A 21,801-nucleotide genomic window follows, 5' to 3' on the forward strand; every position below is an offset into this window, starting at 1 on the left:
CTGTCCAGTTCCCAAGGCTGATCAGCAACAGGTACTTAGAAGCTGCTGAAGAGAATCTCCTTCCATTTAAAGGAGAAGCTTCTCCAGGAGGAGAGCATCTACCAAGGTGTAAGCAGTAGCTGGCTTTCACCACAAGACAAGAGTTAGCTCTTCATGCATTTTTACACTTAGAAATATATGGCTGAGAGTTTGATGTTTCAATGCATATTTTCTTTACTTTGTAGGATGTTCCTTGCTCTCCCTGCAATTTGAAATAACAGTACTTGCCTTGCCTGCAGAGTTTTATGCCCTCTGTAAAGAATCTTAGTTGCAGGAACTAATGGCTTTTTTCTGTTTGTTTGGGTTTCCTTTTGTTCTTAAGGAGGGAGGAAGAAGTAAGAGTCATCGTTATTGGCCCAAACTGGGCTCTAAGCACAGCTCAGCCACTTACGGGAAGTTCAAGGTGACAACCAAGTTCCGCACAGATTCTGGCTGCTATGCGACTACTGGTCTGAAAGTCAAGCATCTTCTCTCTGGACAAGAGAGGACAGTGTGGCATTTGCAGTACACTGACTGGCCAGACCATGGGTGTCCAGAAGAAGTCCAGGGCTTTTTATGTAAGATTTCTTTAACTTGCACGGTAACGTACATCAAAGGTTGCTCACACTGGGTTCAGTTCTCTGCACCTAGTTACAGCTGGGATTGGTATTAAATGGTTATTGCGGAGCATATAAAGGTTGTACTTTGCTGTGATTTGGAGAACAAAGCAGGATTCAAGAGGTAGGAGCTAAGGTGATTGAGGATTTTGGCCCTGAAAGGCCTGACATGAGACGAGAAAAACTCAGGCAGCAGCAGTGCTAAAGACTCGGGAAGTTTTACATAAATACCTCTGTTAGCTGATCTGTTGGTGTAAGTTATCACTTCCGAACTCCCTAATGAGTGTAGGAGATACTAGGCTGCACAGAAATGTGATTAGAGAGGTTCGCTTGTTAGTGAAATTTGGCACAACTCCTCCAGTTCCATCGGAGGCTGTTATTGCTGTCAGCCAGCATTTAGTTGTGCAGAGGCATCAGACATGTTGCAAAAGAGCAGAGGGCTCCATCACATATGCAGCAAATCTGACCTTATTGCCACTCTTCCAACTACAGGTACCCGAGCAATGCTAAGAGCCTTCCCAATTAGATGTGGTCCTGGTATATGCACTTCTGAGAAGACAGACATTATATTCATCTCTGTTGAGTTAATAATGCTTCCTACTTCTTCCCAAGGAATAAACACTACCCTGTTAAGTAATAGGAGTTCAGTCAGTACTTAACTAAAGCCACACCTCTGCCTCTGCAGTAGAGTGGAATGTAGAGACCCTTAAGTTACCACTAAAGGAGTCAGCACACGGTGTACTGATGTGGTGTTGATGCTTGCCCCTCTTAGTTCCTGACAGCTCTGCAACTACAGACAGCTCAGTCCTCCCTCAGGAAGGTGCATTAGTTCCACTTCAGTCTTGACACAGCTACACTCCTTCAGTGGTGCACTTCCTTTTACATGGAATAAGCTTGATGTCAATAACATCCTTCTTTTCCCAGTTCTGTCACCAAGGCAGAAAATAAAAATGACATTTCAGTTTTGGCAAAGGAGTGCCACAGGATCTGGCTTTAAGGCAAAGCTATTGTCCAGTTCTTGGTTTTGTTTCACGCTTTATTTCTCCTGCCAACCCCTGTAGCTGTGGTTGGGTGTGACAGTAATTGGAACCTGACTGTCCTCATTTCCTCCGTCTCATTGTTTGCCACCATGTACAGTCCCATTTCAGTGCTTGCACTGAAACACAGCCTTTCTGATGTTAGTAGGCCTTAGCTACAGCTGCCTGTGTCAAAAGGACTGCCCAGGCTGCAGTGCCGTGACACCAGGAGTCAGGGCAGGAAAGTTCGGCTTGCATCTCACTTCCCACTCTGGCTGGTGGTGGGAAGTGAGGTGTCCAAGAGTTATGCATCTGGATCTACGTTTCTGGGTGAGGTCCATCATCTTTGTCATGCATCTAGGCTATGCTGGAATGATGCTTAGAGGTCAGGGTAGTTGTGTCACTTGGTTAGATAAACACGCCATAAACAAGATAACTGTTCTTGAGTCATGCACTTTCTAGAAATGGCTTCAGGGGAAGCAGACAATGAACTCCCAGAAGGGCTGGGAACTGTTGAGAAACAAACCCAGAGCAGAGAGGTGGGTGAGATTCTGTCTCACTCTAGAAGGGAGGATGGAGGGTGGGAGAATCGGGGCAGATGGATGCTCTCTTTCCATTGACAGGCAGTAGTTTCAGTGGGACTTAGCTGTTGTTTTGATCCCAGCCTGTTTAATGGCGGGGATTGCTGTAAGTAATGTCTAGAATCATCTGCTTTGGGGACTTGGAGATTTGGGGGGGGGGGGACCAGAATTAAATATTTTAAAAGGACTATTTAATTTAAAGGAGCAGACTCCCAAGTAATCACTAACACCCAGCTGGTATTTGCTGCATCCAGTGCTGCTCACTGCATCCTGGCCAAAATAATCAGGATGTTGTAAAAACCGTCAGTTATTGCCACTTGGGCAGAGAATGACTTCTCCACGTTGTGTTTTCCTCCCCATTTTTACATGTAGACATATAGCTGCCTGCAACCCCGCCTGCGTTTTCTCTTTGCAGCTTACCTGGAGGAGATCCAGTCGGTGCGGCGCCACACCAACAGCGTGCTGGACAGCAGCAACCCCTGCAACCCGCCCATCGTGGTGCACTGCAGCGCTGGGGTGGGCAGGACCGGTGTGGTCATCCTCACCGAGCTGATGGTCGGCTGCTTGGAGCACAATGAGGTGAGCCAGCTGCTTTCTGCAACCACGAGCTCCTTCCTTGGCTAACCAGCTACATTTGTGAGGTGAAAAAGGCATTGAAGTGCTTGCTTTCTACTGCCTCTGAGAGACCGGGGCCTTAAATGCAACAGGCAAAGGTTTCTCATGGCAGCTTACTTGTAGTTTTCTTTTAAGTTGATGTTATGTGTTTTGTTATTAGTGTTATTTTGATCCATTCAAAATCAGGGCTTTCTTCTCTAAGAATCAAGTCTAATTCCTACCTGTATTTAATGAACAGCCTAGAGATAGCTTATTACAAAGACTACCTGAGAGAGGCTAGAGAGTAACATCAGCTTCCTTGCTCTTTTAACTCGTTTTTTTGCTCTCTAAACCAACTCCTTGGACTCCTTCCTCTCCTGTATTGCCTCTAATCTCATCTGGAATGAAACTTAACTGTGTTTTAAGGAACAAGTGTGTACGTTGGGGAATAGGGTTTTAGGCACTGCAGTCAGTATTACAGTATTACAAGGCTAGTAATGCAGTCTGGAGTTAAGAGCACCAGCAGAGTAGCCACGTGTAGCAACTTGCTTTACATCAGTGTTGTGTGTCACTGGGGAACTGTCCAGGAAGAGCATCACACCTTGAGTGACAATGTGCCCCACATTTTCAGTGTGACACCTATTGAAACTGGGGATTTCTGTTGCCAAAGAAACTGCTCAAAGACCAGAGCCTCTTGTAGAGATAACAATGCAGCAAGAGTAACAGACAGACACATATCATCTGCCCCTCCCATTAATCCTCCATTGGAGGAGTTGCTTGAAATTCAGGGAGGACTGGATACATGCACCTGCAATGCTTGCCTGCTCTGTGTTACCACAGAGGAGTTACAGGTTTGAGCCTTCCTGTGCATGGAAAAAGTTGATGCAAGACTTTATTTTTTTGCTTTCTACTGTGTTATCCCCCCGCCTCCAGCAGCTCATCCTTCTGTAGTTACAAGATCTTGTAGAGATCCTGTGCTCAGGTCAGCCATGAACCACCTCCAGCTCTGCTTGGGCCTCACTAGAGATGAAGCTGTCCTAGATCTGTGATGCAATTTACACTTGTTTTCCTCAACATCTTATTTGGGGGTGGGGGAGGAAAAGGGAAGGAGGAGCTGACCTGGACAGAAGGGACCCATAGGTATGTGCTTTGGGAATCCTGCACCCTTCCTGTGCTGGCTGCTGCTCAAGGAACTGCTCCTATATGGGGCAACAGGTCTGACTCTTGAGCATGCTTGACTTCTTCCCTTACGCACTGGCACCTGGAAGTGACTGCTTGTGTTATTCACATAGCAGCCATGCCATTTCTGCATGCCAGAGGAAATCTGGATAGCTGCAAGAGCCATACCTGAATCGCTTGTGAGCACCAGTGTAACTGCATCTGCCTTACAGCAACCTGATTGCGTGCCCAGGAGCAAACCCCAACAGTTGTGTAACATCTTCTGGCCGCCTTGGTTTGTCTGTGGTTTATGGTAGTCACCTATTTGGCAAAGAGTAGTTGAGCACTAAGTGAAGATAAAGGCAGTGCTGCAACATCTGAGCATGGAGGTGAGCCTTGACATTCAGAAGGATTCTCATCAACTTCACTAGGAGCTGATGCTAGTGCTCAATAAGGGATTTCTCTGATGTCCCTTAATTAAAGCATTCTTTTGTCTTGATTAATAGTGAAAATCATCATTAATATTAAAGATGATTTTCCTTAAGGGCTTTTTTGCTCCAGATTGTGCTAAGTTAATATTTTTTCTTATTAAAACCTAATTAAAAGAATAGATTAACAGTATGTTTTCAGCTTGTGACAGGTACTGCATTTTGCACGGAGAGGGTTCCTTTCCAGGCAGCAGTTTATTCTGAAGTAGAATGAATAGGTTTTTTTCTCAAATAGAATGACTTACTACTTCAGATGCTTTAGTCTTATGAATTGGCTGATTTCCTCAGAAACGTCCTAGAAAGTAGATGGGCTAATGTTAACGTATTAGTGGTGAAGGAAGAAAGGGGACAGAGGTTGGAAAACTTTATACAGACCGTCTTGGAAAGCCTGCAGCACTGCTGGACCTCTTTGAGTCAGAGGTTTCAGGTTTAGGTAAAAAGCCATGTTTAATCAAATTCTATACACCTTCAGTCACTGTGGCTTCTATGGAGTTGCTGGTTGAGTCTAAAGCTGCAGGGATAGAGTTTCAGTAACTTGCTGTATAGTAAGTAATATGTCACATCATTGCATCCTTACTGCGGTAGACGTGTCGAACAAGAAAGTAATTGAGATCCTGCTCTACCCAGTTCTGGTTTGGACCTGGCACTGGGACATTAACTCATGATTGCAGCTGCAGTGGATTTTCACAGGAGAGATCCCTTAGTTTGGGAGCCAGAAATGAGTGGTGTTTTTGCTTGTTCTTTTTGCAAATGCCACCTCTTTTTGACATGTACGTTGTGGTGAAGGTGAGTGTGAAGATTTGGCTCACCTGCAATAAAGCTGCCTACAAACAGAGGTCAAATAGGCAGGATGGAGTTTCATTCCTGAGATAAGCCAAAGCCACATCATTCTGGGGAGGTGCAAGGATAGCTGTGTGCTCACTGACAACCGAGGAGCTGTCAAGCACTGAGCTGCTGAGAGTGGAAAGGGATATGCAGGTCAAAGCTGGCCTGCTGTTCTGTTGCAGTGGCTTAGTTGAGATCAGGTTCCATATGACTCTGCTGTGCGAGGACTGTGTGGCTTCCATAAGCATCTGAGACCACAGGGAGGCTTTCTCTGAGTGAGCTGGAAAGAGCTTGTCTTGCTTTGCTCCTGTTTGAAAAGAACATGATGTTACTCATCACAAATCTTTATGCTTGTTGACTCTCTAGAGATGCTCTTTTATAACAGCTTGTTGAGATATGTGGCAGAGTATTTAGCCTTGTTTTCAGAAAGTGATAGCCTCTGAGTTAAGGCTTGTTTATGTGGAAAGCAGATTGAGTTTTATATATATGGACAGAAATGGATATGCCTCACCTTGCCAGAAAACTTGCAGCATGCATGGAAGCAGCCCCCATGCTCATTGCACCTCCAAGGATTAGCAGCAATCTTTGTTTCTGTCTTTGTCCAGGTATTGTGCTTGTAACATTTCTTATCTCAGCCAAATCAAAAGACCTGCTAAGTTCCTTTCTGTGTTTCTGGAATGGCAAACTGGCATTACAAAGTGCACTTTGTGTTACCTGGTAGAGTAACTGGCCTTCAGTTTTATATCATGAACTGCTAAAGAGTTTCCTCAAAAATGGTGTGTATCTTAGTGCTTGCATTTACTGCTGCCATAGAAAATCTGCATCCCTTATGTTGGGTCATCCTCCGCGCTCTTTGAATCTGAGCCTGGGAGGCTCAGCTGTGTGGCTCCATGGCTTCTGAACAGCTCCTCATGTACCTGTTGTAACAGATAAAGCACAACAGCATCAGAGGGGTTTTTGCTCCCAAAATGCTGGTGATATGATGGTAACACCTAATGAAATTTGCAGTGTTTCCTAGCGCTTTACCTCATGGGCCTCTGTTTCAGACACTGCTACATGGCACTGGTGCCCCAGGGTGCTCAGTGGGGTTAGAGATGTCCCTTTACCATGGGTCTCCTGATCCATGCCCACTTACTGTGATTTAGTTCCTGTTGCAGAGCATTTTCAGGGCATGTGAGTGAACTTCCTTTGGATGAAACAGCTGGAAGAGACCTTCATGGAGAACACCTTAATGTGTCCAGCTGCTAGTGGATGTTCAGTAGATGGAACAGACTAGCGCTGGCCTGAAGTCTGCAGGACGTATATTGTAGATACTGGGTTTCACTTGACAGATTGCTTTCTTCTATGTACTGGCACAGACTTGGCTGTGGGAGGTGTCAGTTTCTGGATCTTCTGGTGACAGTGAGTCCCCTTGTCTTTTAGTGAAGGATCAGTGCATTTGCCTGCATAGGGAACCTTTGTTCTTATGATTCTGATGCCTGCTTCTCATTTGAAAAACTGTCAGATCCTCCCTCTATGAGTAAGTTTCACCATGGATCAGAGCACAGGATGCCAGTGGCCATGGGACCTGTTGATGCCCTCAGTGGTAGAGTCTGAACTGAGCTATTTAATCTTTAAGTTCTAGACTAGACCTTCCTGATACATCTAGCCTTTAACCTTAGATAACACAATATATTATTTTCTCGAGTTGACGATATGCTGAAGCAGAAAAAAATTCCATAGAGCAGCAGTCGTTTTTTAGGTGTTGAACTGATGATCTGCTGATAGGTAATCAGTGGTACACAGCTGGAAGACAAGTCTTTGGTCATCTGCCCATTTACATCAGTCCAGAAGTTTCTGTAAGCTTCAGTGGGAAAAGCATTGGATGTGCAGTTCTGTACATACTCCTTGACACGGAAGTTGGTAACAAAGTTGTAGTTGGTTATAACTCATTACATGATATAAACACAGTGCAGTTCTCTGTCAGGTAGCTGATACTGGAGACAGTGACTGATTTAATGAACCTACGTCCTTATGCCTTTTTCTCTCCTTTGCTTTGCAGAAGGTGGATGTTCCCATGATGCTGAGACACCTGCGGGAGCAGAGGATGTTCATGATCCAGACCATAGCCCAGTACAAGTTTGTCTACCAAGTGCTCATCCAGTTCCTGCAGAACTCCAGACTTATTTAACCTTTCCAAACATCCCAGACCCTGCTTTGTGGATCTGACTGAACCTTACTGACGAACAAGAGGAACTGCCTTGACAACGCTGTGTGCATGTATTGCACTTCTTAAGGTTGTCTTGAAAGTAAGGAATGCTTGTTCTTTACTAGCATCTCCCATGGATTATTTTATACAAGATATAATTTATTTTTCTTGGAATAACTTGTGAATTACTTTAATAACTTGTAAAACTTACAGTGACCTTCAAACTGAACCACATTCGCATAACTGGTCTGCATTGTAACATGTCCCTAAGGAAAGCAATCCTTTGTAAAGGTAGTTTGCTGGCTTTTATTTTGCTGCACGGCTTCTGAAATGAGCAGTTATTTGGAGGTGGGTTTTTTCTCATGTAAGAACATTCTGGACCCAGATATGCGGTGTCCATGGTAAGAACAAGACCTGCTACAGCTACAGTTCTGTTTGAGTGGAAGCTGTGGGAACACAGTCCTGGAGCATGGAGCCCTGAGCCGCTGCACTCAGCAGGGCACGTTACAGAGGGCTCAAACACAGGACATTGTGAGGGCAGAGTGTTTGGGTGCTAAACTGTTCAAATTCCACAGGAATTAAGGTTTTAGATTAGGCCTTGAAAAAAAAAGCAATATTGGATCTTTTAAATGAGGCCTTTGCTACTGTCTGCAGTCCTTGAAGGGGTTCAGAAGAGCTGAAGCACTGCAGGGTGAAGGGCAGTGACCTGGAGCAGACTGAGGTCAGTGGATGGGTCTTTCTGGTAACTGTGGTGGGCTGTGGGTTAAACAGCAGAGGAATTTCAACTCGGTGCTGCTGAAAAAAAACCTCAAACCGAGCACCTTCTTATGGATTACACTGCCTTGAGGCTCACCTCCTGTAGAAAAGGAATCTCATTCAACTTGGGCATCTCCAGTTGCTTTAGTTTTATGTGTAAGCTACTGTCTTCATCGTCATCATTTTACTTTCTAGTCATTTGAACTCTGAATCATCATTATGGTCTTTCCTCCATATCTGAGATCTCCAAACAGTGACCCTTGAGAGCTTTAGCTCAGAGTCTGCCTGAAGTCTTCCCCATCACTCTCTTGTGGTTTCTGAGCACAGGGAGCAGTCTGTCTTTTGGTGTTGGCCAACCTCACTTCGTTAGGGTATTTACTGTATTGAATTGCACAGATCATCTGTCTTCTCTGTCTGGGTCACTTTGGATTCTCCCTCCTATTTATTGCTATTTTATCTAGGTAGTGTTCAAGGATTCCAGTGAGGATTCAGAGGATGATATGTATTTATGTATAATAACATAAAGGAGAAATGGTCCTTGCCTGAAGTTTACAACCAGAAAAGCAAAGGGAAACAAACCTCATCCACTGCATAACTAGGGCACAGCTCCTTAACTGGCTTGCCCTAGGCCAACAGTGAAATCTGTAACAGAGCTAGGAAGAATGTCCTAGAAGTATCTCAGACCTCTCCTCCTCTGTCTCAGCACTGGCTAGCTACTTAGTATGACTTGGAGCATATGCCTTTCTCCAAACTGTTCATTTCACAGGAGTATAGCACGTTATGAATTACCTTGCAGTGTGTGTGTGGCTTTTACGTACAACTAGTTAGAAGTGACAGTAACTGCACTTCTAAAAGATTTTAAAAGGGATAAAACAGAATTAAAACCAAACCAGCCAACCAAAGCTTTAGCAGATCGTGGTGGGTCTCCCACAGTTACTTCTGGTGTAAGAGATGGCAAGTTCCTGCACTGAGGTTGCTCCCCTCCCCGCACTGACTCCTGTTTCCTGTGGGCAGTCCAGCCCTACTCCAACTTGGCAGTCCTGATGGATGGCTGGAGGATGGATCAGGCTGGAGAGGAGCCCTCAAGGTCTCTGCTCCCTCTCTGCCCTGCTCACACCACAGCTAACTAAATGGGAGGGGCTTGCCCAGTGTCACATCCAGCTTCAGAGGTCTGCAGGGGTGGTGATGTTGCAGCCTCTCAAGGCACACGATGCAGTTACTCTTTCATGGTGAAATTGCCTTTCTTGGCATCCCTTTCCCAGATTAAATTAAATCTTTTAGTCCTATTATTGCTTTTCCATTGCATTCCCTCCTCCAAACCCCTGGTCAGTGTCTGAAGGCCTAAGCTGACAACTTCAGCACTAGAAGGGGCCCACACACTGGCCCCTGCCTAAAATCAGTGGGAGTTTAAGTTAAGGCTCAATACCAGAATGTGTCTTAAATGTGTTTAAACCTTGATTTGCTACTCTGCCACAGAGGCCTAATGAGGTGATGAGGATTGGTGGAGGCTTCCAGCTACCAGCAAATGGTGAGGAGTTATTCAGCTGTAATATCTTGACCATATTCCTTTTAGGGCTTAGTTGGGTTTTCAGTCAACTTCAGTTTTCCTCTGATTCTTTTGCCAATGCCAACACAGATCTTGTTAAATTAGCAGCAACCATTTAAAGTCTTCGCAGCAGCATCTACATGATAATTACAGAGAGATGCTTTCTATCTGGGAAACAGGCCAAGGAATAAACCTTGAAGCAAGCGTATTAAATTAGTTATCTCGTTAGAACTTTCTGAATAATTTCCTAATGATGAATTAAGTTTGAACTCAGGGCTGTCAAGTCCCATTGCTCCACTTGGATGTGAGAAGGGAGGGAAAAGAAACCGTCCCTATGTCTTATTATTCAGCTGCTCTTGGCTGAAACGTCTACTTCTGTTTCTACAGTGAGCACAGGAGAATTATTGCATAAGAGAATGTAGAGCTGTGATTGAAAGGAAGAAGATTAAGCAAATGGTTTTTATGCAAAGATGCATCATAGGTGTCTTAGGAAAAATATTAATTACAAAATGGCACCAAAAATCCTTTCCATATTAAATCAGTGCCTATTAATGAGCCAAGTGAGTGGCCATGGCGTAAACAGTCATTTCCACTTGCCTCCTGCCGTGCCTGCTATGGTAGATAGAGGCCAATGTGACTCACTTTTTCCTCTTCATTGTCAAAGAATGGTAATTTTAAACTTTCCCTTTCATCTGACTTCAGTGTGTTTTTTCCAGCTAGATTTTATCTTGACTAGATCTGCTAATACCGTAAATGAATTGGGCTGGTGCATGTCTTCAGAGGTCCCTTTCCACCCCAGCTTGCAACCAAACCTCAGCGTGCCGATGCTTTATGATTGAAATGTGATACGCTTTTGTAGGGGAAAAACTGAACCTGCTGACTTTGAACCTGTTGTAGTTTTATCACACCGAAATTGCTTGGGCAGTATTTCCTAACCTTTAGGGAGTGACAGGAAAATGCATTTTGCATCCAATTTTATTAGTCATAGCAGGAATGAACGCATGACACTTAAAGCAACAGTACGGTTTAGTTTCTGTCCCACAGACCTTAAACCGTGGAGTCCATAAGTAGAAAAGGACAGCCTGGAGCTGCTGTATGTTGTGTTGCATGGGTTTAACATCAAAGCATGACAGGTTCCAAGAGACCAGTGACCAGTTTCATCCGTTTGGAGGAAAGTCTGCATTGAAAATCCCACAGCGATGCATCCACGGTCAATGAATGGAGCCGCTCCTTAAGAAGTTTGACACAAGTGGTCTTCTCCCAAGGCACCCATGTTCATGTTCAGCCTATGCTCCCTGACTCTTGGAACGGATGAGTAAGTCTGACTTGGGAATCCTTTTTGTGCACTCTTTACCTGTACTTAACCTGTCTTTTCTCTAAGTAAGTTCTCACCAATGATAGTATTGAGGTGGCTGGCCTCCAGTCTTCAGTTAATTTTGGTCTGAGCATTTCATGCCTGACATTGTCTGATCAGGGATGGGGAGAGATGACAGCTGAGCTGTGAGGATGGTGGACATGAGCTGCTCAGGTCCCACTTGTTCCAGCTCCTCCACAGACCTGCTTTGGCACCTCAGGTCCTGGATTAACTGAGGGGGACGATGAAGCTTGTTCCCACAAGCCTTCTTCTATATAGATGATAGGGACCCTAAATGCTCAGCCTTATTGGAAATACCTTTTCCCTGAACTAGTTTCAGCTGGCAGGAGACACATCTGTGAGGTTTTATTCAACCTATTGCTAATGAAATCCTTTATAAAAGTATACTGAAGGACATTTCTGTTCCACTTATTTAAAACAGTTGCCTCACTCCAAATATTAATAAATAATATTTGCATTATTTCAGTAGCTTTATTTTTAATTACTTTCTTGTAAGCAGACAAATGCAAATGGCAAATCATCACTTGGTAAAGAGTGAGTAAGTCTTGGTGCTTCAAGAGAGATGGTCATTCCAAACTAATATATTATTGTTTTGATCCAGTATCTGCTGCCTCTGTAGTCCAGAAGCCACTCTAAAGTAAATGATGACGGGCAATGTCATACATGGATATAGCACACAAATCCACAGGGAAAATGCAGCAGCCACTGATCATGCTGCATTCTCAACACCTGACTTCTCCTCCCAGGAGACCAGGGGGATCATGATTCCATTGGCTGTTGTCAGTCTCACTTACAGTTTGTGATCCATGTGCTCAGAAAGCGGAAGCATCAGTGTGGGTGATACCTACTGTGCCAGCTCCTGGGCATCGCTGAGAGAGGCGAGGGTTAAATTTTGCTGCTTGTCTTTGTGGGAAAGGACACTTTACACCCAGAGTGGTGGGGTGGCACCCCTGCATGCAATAAAGGATGCATTGCGTTGAAGGAGCAAATACCAGAACTGAGCCTGAAGGGGAAGCACTGCATGAAAGCAGCGCCTCACACCCCTCTACAGCACTGTCAATCTGCTGATGTATAGTCCAAGTCATATGAGGTTTGGTGGCAACAAGAGAGAGGTTTCAAGTTCAAAATGCCAAAGGCAATTGTCCTCGGCTCGTTCTCAGCCTTCTAGCAAAGTTTTCTTGTAGAATCTGGTGCTGTGTGATGTACAGATGCCACGTGAGGTTGGAGAAGAGGAGGACACTGCACAGGCGGCTGTGTGGCTTGGCTTGCAGGGACTGTGATTTGGGGAAGGGAAGAGCTGGCTGCTGGGGCCGTGAGATTGTGAAACATGTAGTGCACAGCTCAAAAGTAGCAGTGCTTAAATCTTGTCAGAGTTTTTAGAGTATCATCTCGGACTGCAGTTCCATTGCTCTCGGTCATTTTTGGCCAGTGTCTTCCTTTGTGGTTCCATTGCCTGTCCTTTATGTGTGTCCTCACTGAGCATTTCACATGCTACAACAGCAGGGCTTTGCTTTTGGAGGGTGAACTGGAAGTCAGTGGTGAAGTAGTGCTGGGATTCTTCAGTGAAAGCTGCTCTTGTACAGTGAGGGCAAGGCTAATGCTTCTGCTGATCCCTGAAACATGCAGTGCTCAATAGTTTTACTCTGCCAAATCACGTGGGTAAGACACTGCTCCAGGTATTCCAGGGGCACTGTTCCCTGATGAGACAGGCAGTAGGACACGAGGGCTTCCTTGCTCTCTTGGACAGTGACTGGTAGCTGACTCTTTAAGAGGAAAGATGTCTAAGGGTGCTCAACCCCTTCAGCAGACCTGGCAGCCAGTCCTGCAGGGCCTTCCTGAGGCCAAAGCTGAGTCCTGCTTATTGTGTTTAATAACTGCTGATGGAGCCATCTGCCATGAAACCTCTTCTCTAGCACCCATTTCCTCCTCTGGCCTGCATGATGTCCTGCGTTGGTGAGTTCCACAACTTAATCATGCATTAAGTGTCTAAGAACTTTCTTTTCTGTGCATGTTAAAAGTTATTTTCTTGCTGCTAGTTGGTCTTTGACAGAAAACAAACAAATCTTTAGTGCCAGAACACTGTTAACAGGATGTTTATCCCGTTGCAACTGCGCCATATGGAAACCACATTTTCCTTACTAGTAAAGTACCTTTCTTGGGCAATTTTACACAGGAGAAAAGTTTACACATGCAGATGACTGTAATATTCCCATATATAATTGTGTGGGACATATTAAATAACATGTTTAAGTAAGTTTTATGTCACTGGATTTTACTGCCCTGTTTTACTTCAGTATTTCGATGCTTCCTCGTTTGTTCTGTAGCTGTGTATGTGACAGTTCAGCACAGAACAGTGAGCTGAACCTCACCACCGTGTTGTATGTACACCATTTGTAGAGACATGAGACAGCAGTTATGTGCCCTTCCTGCCCCCCCCACTGCCTCCTGTCAGGGCTGAATGGCGGAACTATTCTATGCTATTGAAAGCCTTTAAAGAAAAATCTATGCATGCTATTTTATATTCTAATGTATTATTCATATCAGTCCATAAGCTTATGCTTGTCAGTTTTATCTTGTGTATAGAACTGATTACTTTTGACAGTATTTTTGCACTGTTTCTCTTCCTTCTCTTTTTATAAAGTTCTATTCAGCATTAATTGACTGCAGTAATTTTTTTACCCTTTTAACTGCCTTTGTGTAAATAGTTTATGACATACTTTGGCAAATACGAGAATGTTTCCAGTCACTAAGGTTTTTTGGTAAGGCTGTCCTTCATATTCACAGTATACAATAAACTGGTGGGTTTTTTCAAGGAAAACCTTGCTTGTGCTCTGTGTTCTCTTCTGTAACAGCTTAAGGTTTTGTATTTGCACCTACCGTGCTTGTGTTAGCTTCCCATGGTAAACTGACAGGCACAGCCAGGGCTGCAGCGAGTTTCAAGAACCTTCTGTAAGGGCAAGGCTCCTGCTGGTGATCCTGCTTGGCTAAGCTGATTCTTCAGCGTTGAGGTATGGTCTGGGCTCTGGAGAGGCTTTCTGAAGTGAAGGTGCTACTTCCCTGGCATGAGGGTTTACTTGACAAGATAAGGTTAGGATAAAAATAGCTGGTGCCCTCTTCCTTGGCTTCCTGGAATCGTAAGATCTGGTGCAGTTTTACACACTCCAGCAACAACTGCTGGCAAGGGAGCAATGAAAGCTTTCAGCAAAATGAAAGCTTGTTATCTAGCAGTTTTGTTTTCAGAGCAGTGCTTAAAAGAAAGGAAATATGACAGAGTTCTTGATGATGAGCTGTGCTCTTTCTCTCATTATACTTTATAAGCTATGAACACCATACACAATGCTCCTGTGCAACATATTTCAACTTTGGTGGTGGGAGTACACACAGCCACACTCTTGCTTCCTCTTCCCTCCCCCAGCCTTAAATGCAATCTCCCACCATTCATCCCTGGCAGTGTTCAAGGCCAGGCTGGATGGAGCCTTGGGTGACATGGTCTAGTGTGAGGCATCCCTGCCCATGGCAGGGAGCTGGAACTGGATGATTCCAGTCCTTTCCCACCCAAACCATTCTGTGATTCTATTTTATGAAGGGGAAAAAACCCCACTCTCCAGGCTTAACTTTCTCTGCCCATGCTTAAATCCTGGATTTTTTTCCTCAGAACATGTTCTTGTTCCTCTCTCAAAAGTAAATTCTAACATACAAATAGAATAGTTTTACTTCACTAGAGGCAAAGGTATGGCTATAAGGAAATACAAGCTCTCCTCTGCACTAAATTCACTTTAACTTGTAAAGAGGGTTAAAAAGCCAGAAGTAAGTTGCATCATTCCTGCCTTGTGCAAGCCTTCCAGCTCTGCCATAGGCACCAGCATTCCCTGTACAGGACACGCTGAGGTCCGGGGCCTTGCAGTGATGAACCCCCTGGGACTGGCACTGCAAACAAAAATGATTAGTGAAAGGAGGACCTGGATGCTAAACCACAACTGAAAAAGTACAGCTTTTGTAGTTATTTAGTTAGATTAAATGAAACAGCTTAGGCAAAAGTGGATGTCACAAAACCACTGCACCCAAGAAGGGTCAAGATGACTTTATTTACTTAAATAAGGTACACATTAAAATCCAAAGAGACAAAAATGGCCACTTTTGCACATGAGCTGTCAAAAGGCATCACCTTTAAGAAACTATGGATGCATCCTTAAAACAAAAAATACAGGGAAAAAAAGGCAACTGTAGATGTGTGGAAGCTGGGCACATTTTGCCAGGCATAAGTGTGTTTGTCATTCCAATTACAGGCCAGAACAGTGTTCATACTCTACCGCATTTCAAAGTGCTCCTGAAGGCTTCCGTAACAAGGCTTTTAACTAAAGGTTTGAGGGATTGCATAGATTCAAAGGCTCAGTGGTCCTCTAATTCCTTTTTGATCTCTGAAATGTATGGATGATCCTTCCCGTGTGCTACTTCCATGATAGCAATTGCCTGTGAAAAGAAAAAAACTATTCACACAATTGATTCCTATATAACACCAGGCTATAAATACTCACTTTAGAGGTTTGAAACAGTCTGACACCTCTGGCTACTTTTTGTCCCCTTGTAGTCATAAACGCAGTAGGAAATGAAATGGAATTCAAAACTAAGTAATAAAGGTTTTACATTCAGAGAACACATCTTTCATCTTACAGGGTCCCAAAGCACCTTTCAAAATGATATTCCTGACAAAACTACTTTGAATGCAACCAGCTCTAGGACAGAAAACTGCGAGTGGGGTGGGTGATGTTCTGGCAGAGGACTTGACTTAAGCACTATCAGCCCCAGCTTTGTTCCTACCAGTTAATCCTTCAGCTGTCAAGAGCAGGCCCACTGCAGAAGTTGCATTAAGGCATTCTAGCCTTGCTTTTGTAAACCCTTCATCAGTTCCAGGGGTTCCCAAAGGAAGCAATGGCTCAGACAGCCACCGAGGCAAAAGCACAGTCTTGCCAGCTTTGGCCAGAGGCTGCTGTGCCCATCCCTGCTCTGCTCCCAAAAGCCAACATTTCAGGCAGCTGAACCTACTGATGTGCACTTCCCTGCCACTCTTCACCCTGCACTGTGGAGTGGGTGCAGAGGCAAGATACCCACTTGAGAAAAGGATAGCAGTGGCCCCAGAGAGGTGTAATAAAAGGCAGCAGTAGGTAAGACTGAAAGAAGCAAGTTCAGAGTAAGTCTGGTAACATGCCCACCATGCCAAGATCAAGCAAGGAACGGTGGCATTCCAGCTCTCAGAGCACACAGTCATTTTCTCCTCAGGAAACTCCGAGGGAATTTTGCTCTTATATTTAAATCAGTGCAATAACAACCTTTGGTTCCACCTCAGGAGCAGTGAGAACTGACCCCACTGCTGCTCCTGCCCAAAAGAAGAAAGGAGGAGGGCCTTCTGGAGGAGCTGATTGCAAACAGAGAGAGAACAATGGCTTTGTTTTTTCACTAAATCCCAAACAGCAGGGGCTGGGATAACTTTGGGCAGTTCCCGTAGGCAGCTTTTGGAAGTGAGTCATTAGAAAACATTTGTGTTAGGAAGTGAACTATGCCAACAAACCTACCTACAATTCCCAGCCCCCAGCCCGTGTTCCTACTGGCACAACTCCCAGTTTTAGTCAAAGCTTTAACACCACAGCAAAAGAAAACCTATGTTAAATTTAAACTAGGTAACAGTTAAGGTTTAGAGTATAGATTTGTGTAGCATCTTTCACCATGGCTGCATGGCTCTGTTATTGCTGGCTAAAAACTTGCCAGCATCTAAAAAGGAATTAAAAAACCAACTACGGTGCCATTCCACACCAACTCATTATATGCTACAGTAGTCACCGAGGCCTAAGAAATGACAATAAACTTCTGTCCAACAACAACAGGGGAAGGGAGTCAAGAAACATGGTACAGCCTAATAAAAAAAAGAAAAACCTAAAGAATAAGGGAATAGATTAATAAAAAGGGATGAAGAAAAACACAAACCCAAACTCTGTATATGCCAACTTCAGCATTACCAGATGCATTGAATTCCCTTCAGCTATTTAAAAATCGATTTGTTCCAGAACAAATAACCACCAAAAGCACGCCTAGTTTAGCTAGGATATAGTTTAACTGGATAGAGAAACCACAGGCTTCAGGCAAACACTATGTGCCTTTTCCAAGAGCCAAGCATTTTCTCTGTCCTTACCTAGCAAGTGAGAAACTGGAGTTCTCCATTTACAGGAGCACAGCTCTAGCTCAGGGAAGAACATAGCAAATGCTTAAGCATATATGTAACTCCATATGACCTTAAGCACACTACTCCAGCTGCTGCAGAAGTCTGCCATGACAAGGCAAGACCCCTTGCATGCAACAACAGACCGATACTGCATCTTTCCAAAAGAAAAACTGAGCCCAAAATCCAGTAACCAAATACATTATTAACACATGGTGCGTTCCCTACCACGCCAGGCCTGCTGACAAGAGCGGCACATAGTGTTTTCAGTGACCCCATGCCTGAACTGGTACCGGTAATGAAGAAACCTGGAAAGAAATACCTTCTTCAGGGCTTTAACTCCAGCTGCTCTGTTCTCCAGTGCCATGTACAGTCTCCCCAGTTTCAGCCACATGGAAGCAACGTTCAGTGAGTAGGGGGGATAATGTTTACTGTAAGAGAGAAAGGGGTTCACTTTGATCAAACCTGGCAGTTCCATTGCGTTTCCCCAGCCCCTGTATCCCTCTCAGGGGGCAAGAAGCTGCCTCTCATTGTCCCTGCCCATTCTCTGCTCATCCCCCTGCTGTGACTGCCAGGAGCCAGCGCCAGTTGCGCTTGGGATAGAGAGGCTTGTCCACTGGGAATCAAGCTGAAACTGCCATATGCCTCTGAACAGCTGTCAGATGGCAATGACTTTCTGCCACTAGTTTTAATCTAGCCAGCTACAGAAAGAGGCTGCATTGTTTGGAGGTTTTGGAGCCACAGAAGTAACTCTGCCTATTCCACAAAAGAGTTGGTCTTTAAAGGAAGGCGAGGGGCCCTCGGCAGTGCTACAGCACACATGCCACCCTGTACTCACCGAGCTAGCAGAGTCCAGCTCAGCAGAGCTGACCTGGAATGCCAGGCTCTGAGCCAGAGGAGCTGGGCAAGTCCCAGGGAAGATAAATAGTACTGCACCCCCAGGAGGGGGAATGTTGGCTCCTTCTTTGTATCGCTGTTCTCTGCCAAGTGATCTGTGACTTTACTTTGGCATCTGCTCCAAAGTGAGAGCTTTACTTGCACTCCCCCCAGCTGGCAAGAAAATGATGTCTCAAGATGAGAATCTGCTTGGGAGATTTATGGCAGGATCAGATACGGCGCGTAACTGGCTGGCTCTGATGAAGGAAATCACTACTGTTAAGAACACAGGAGGACTGATTGGAGAGGGGATGGATTTCTCCCTGCAGAGGCTGCGTGCTGCCTTACCCCACACGGGCCTCTAGCCTGTGCATCTCCCACACCTCCAGCTCCAGGGCAGTGGAGCTCAGGGATCTCAGGGCACCCAAGATCTCCCTCTGCTGCTCAACCTCAGCCCTGGGATACTGGAAAAGGGAAAGGACTGGAAGAGGACTGGAGGCACAGCAACAGCTTTGCCTCCATCACGTGATGCAACCCAAAACTCTGCTTTAGTAAAGTATTAGGATATTAAAAACCCCACAAATTTGCTAAGCAGAACTAGCACAGTCTCTAAGGAGGTACAGACTTACTTTGAGAACCCAAAGCAAGGCTCTCAGTCACCTTCTGCTACATCTTGCAGATCGCTTTTTGACCGAAACAACATCTACCCCAGCATTACACGTTCCTTTTCAAGCAGCGATGTCATGAGCAGCATGTTCATACAACACGTACTGAAAGAAGTGATGCCTGTCCAAACTTTTCTTAATTATCCAGATTACTGAATTAGAGTACTAAAGAAAATAAAGAGTCTCATATTTACCTGTATGGCCTGATAATTTTTTGCCCATAACGCAGTGCACCTTCCCAGTCCTGCACGTAGAGACACACACCCATGGCCTGGTACATCATATGTAACATATAAACATTACTGTTTTCAAACACTGCACCCATCTTGTCCAGGCTGAGTTCACAGATCTCCAGTAACTCGCTAGGAGGTATGAAGTCAAGGAACCCAATAAGTAGATGGCCTCTCATTAGATGACTACCTGGTAATGCCAAAGAAGCACAGACTTGACCTTGTTCACAATGGTTCTCAGAAGTCAGCTTTTCTTTCAAATGGCATCAAAGCATCTATGATACAACCCCAGAGCTACTCTGAGGGGTATTCTGTGCTCAGAGGTATTCTGCTCATGAGTTTATTCCCCTCCTACTCAGACATTCTACAAAACTAGCTTTCACATTTAAAAAGCAACAACAAAAAGCAGCTTTCCTGGTTCACCACTGCACCGACAATATGCCAGAAGAAGGGGGAGTGAAATTCCCCATGCAGCAGGTACTGAATCAGGCGTGACACAGCCTGTTCTGCTTCTGGCCCAGTGAATCTTGCATTTTTCTCTGCCACACCACTGTTAGAACAGCTAGGCTTGTGATCCCCAGCAATAGCTGCAGTCTCACATGCTCTCTCTCTCCAAACAGGGCACTATGACAGTAGAGTAGCACAGCACACACCTACACTCACTCCAGCCTCTGGCTTGCTGTGTGGAGACAGCCACAGACGGCACTCTTAGAAACTGAGAGCCACGCAAGAAGGAACAAACACAGGGTCTCACAATCCCACACCACCAGGACAGCTTTTCAGACACAAGGAGGACAGAGGTAAGTTTAACTTCTAATGGTTATAGCATTTCTCCTGCAGGTACCTCAGGAGCAATCCAGCAGGTAAGCTTTTTAGGTCCCACACCAAGCCACATAAGTCAGGGTGGAGAGACAAAGGATATATTTGTAGTGTTTGGCTCTTCTGAATTCCTCAATCACATTCCTGGCATATTTGATCATGTCCCGCACTGTCTCTGCTGATGGAGGATCATTCAGCTTGCAGATTTCCAGTTTATCTTTATCCTGAAGGAAACACAATAGACATTATAAATGCAGGTTCCAAGCCCCACAAATAAAGGTGCACCTGCTACACAAAATTACTCTAATAAAAAGACACAGATGGGGACTTAAGCTCTTCAAAGAACTTGAAAACAAAGGTAGAATGTGCACCTGCAATTTTCCTCTAAAGCCTTGACTAGGAAACCTAGAATTCTCTGTGCCTTCCAGTTCATCTGCCATCCTCTACTTCCATGAAGTCCCTTTCTTTTGAAAGATCCAAGAGCTTTTCAATATTGTGATGAAAGCAGTTTTTCATTGGAAATTTCACTGCTTGCAAGAGATTAGGGATTAAAACTAATTTAGTTTTAAGGCTAGAAAAGCCCAAGTACCTTGGGCCTAGCACCAAGTGACAGCTCATTTGAAAATGAGATGCTATTAAACACAGATGTTCGTATTTACAGACATTCCCACATATTTTTTCTGCTGGACAGCTCCACTTACTCTTACCTTTCTATCTAACTTACTATACTCCATGAAGAGTAAACTGCACTCTGGAGACAACTTTTTGCTGTTTAAGCCTCACACTGTTGCTAGATGTCTTTGTCCTTTATTATTTCATCTTCCAGCTGAGAGGGCTATAGGGGACTCTTTCTGGAGCTGAAGGATGCCGAGTGACAGGTGATCCCAAGAGTAACATGTCATTGGAAATCACAGCTGAAATCCTGGCTTCATTAAACTCAGTGGCAAAATTAGCAAAGTAACTGTGGGGAGAAACACAACTCCGGTATCAACAGAACAGCCTCAAACAAGGATATTGGGCACTGTTTGCAGAGAGTTACAGAAGATGCTTCCATTTAGAGGAAGGAGAGGGTTGTGGGGCTGTTTGTGAAGCAGCTCTTGAAAAGACACCTTTGTGAAAAGGCAGGGAGAAATATCTGGAATTTAAGAATCAGACGATGCCAACCAGACTGATCCTGGCTGGAACAACAGTTAAGCCCAACAAAGCTCAGTTCTCCTCAGGTCGCCAGTGAAGGAAGTCCAAATGGCTGCAGAGGTACACTTGTTTCCAGATCTGTTGGATTTGGGTACCTTATTTTGTCCCCCACAAGTGCTTTTCTTCAGAATAACTAATGCCTTGCTTTATGGAACACTGTGTCAATGTCTGCCTTTGTCCTTTGAAGGCACCAGGTGATGTCTAATGAACAAATCTAGCCCACATGTCACAAGGGGCTACTCTGTCCATGAGAAGGCAGTTTCAATGCCACTGCAGGATTCTTTTGGGTCTCCAAACCATGCAGCAATGTCATACTATGTCACCTAGACCTGGCTGAGATGTATCAACCAGGAACTGCAGCAGGACTCTACCCCAGAAATGCTCCAAGCAAGAATCACTCTCTGGGAGCTGACAGAAAACATGCAGTTACAAAAACATGCAGTCCTGAGCTAAATTCCTTTGGTCAGGTAGTGTAGACACAGGGTAATTTTCTACTTTTAACAGAGTTTTCATCTTTGCTTTGTAGCTCAACTTTAAATTGGCTCCTACCAAGAAATATTCTGACCTGTCACGATTCCAGTAGAAAGAATGAGTATCAGAAAGTCTTGTAGACAGAAGAACAAAACCAGCCCACCCCCTTTATC

At 44.6% G+C, this 21,801-nt stretch overlaps 2 protein-coding genes across 3 annotated transcripts in view; one reads left to right on the plus strand and one right to left on the minus strand.

Moving 5' to 3' along the window:
• Positions 1-8,319, plus strand: part of PTPN14 (protein tyrosine phosphatase non-receptor type 14) — a 121,574-nt gene extending 113,255 nt beyond the window's left edge. For both annotated transcript variants that reach the window (XM_057397040.1, XM_057397039.1), the window contains exons 17-19: positions 362-596; positions 2,648-2,811; positions 7,339-8,319. In XM_057397040.1, the coding sequence (XP_057253023.1) occupies positions 362-596; positions 2,648-2,811; positions 7,339-7,467 (528 nt within the window). In that variant the 3' untranslated portion in view covers positions 7,468-8,319. The remainder of the gene's footprint in view (positions 1-361; positions 597-2,647; positions 2,812-7,338) is intronic.
• Positions 8,320-15,300: 6,981 nt separating this feature from the next.
• The window catches only part of SMYD2 (SET and MYND domain containing 2), a 29,531-nt gene continuing 23,030 nt past the window's right edge, over positions 15,301-21,801 (minus strand). Inside the window, exons 9-12 of the mRNA XM_057397042.1 lie at positions 20,067-20,187; positions 19,109-19,283; positions 17,696-17,804; positions 15,301-15,632 (exon numbers count right to left, since the gene is read on the minus strand). Of these exons, the coding sequence (XP_057253025.1) occupies positions 15,552-15,632; positions 17,696-17,804; positions 19,109-19,283; positions 20,067-20,187 (486 nt within the window). The 3' untranslated portion in view covers positions 15,301-15,551. The remainder of the gene's footprint in view (positions 15,633-17,695; positions 17,805-19,108; positions 19,284-20,066; positions 20,188-21,801) is intronic.

Source organism: Pezoporus wallicus, unplaced genomic scaffold, assembly GCF_028554395.1.
Source record: "Pezoporus wallicus isolate ANWC-B61680 ecotype Strahan unplaced genomic scaffold, APGP_CSIRO_Pwel_v1 contig_14703, whole genome shotgun sequence".
NCBI lineage: Eukaryota > Metazoa > Chordata > Aves > Psittaciformes > Psittacidae > Pezoporus > Pezoporus wallicus.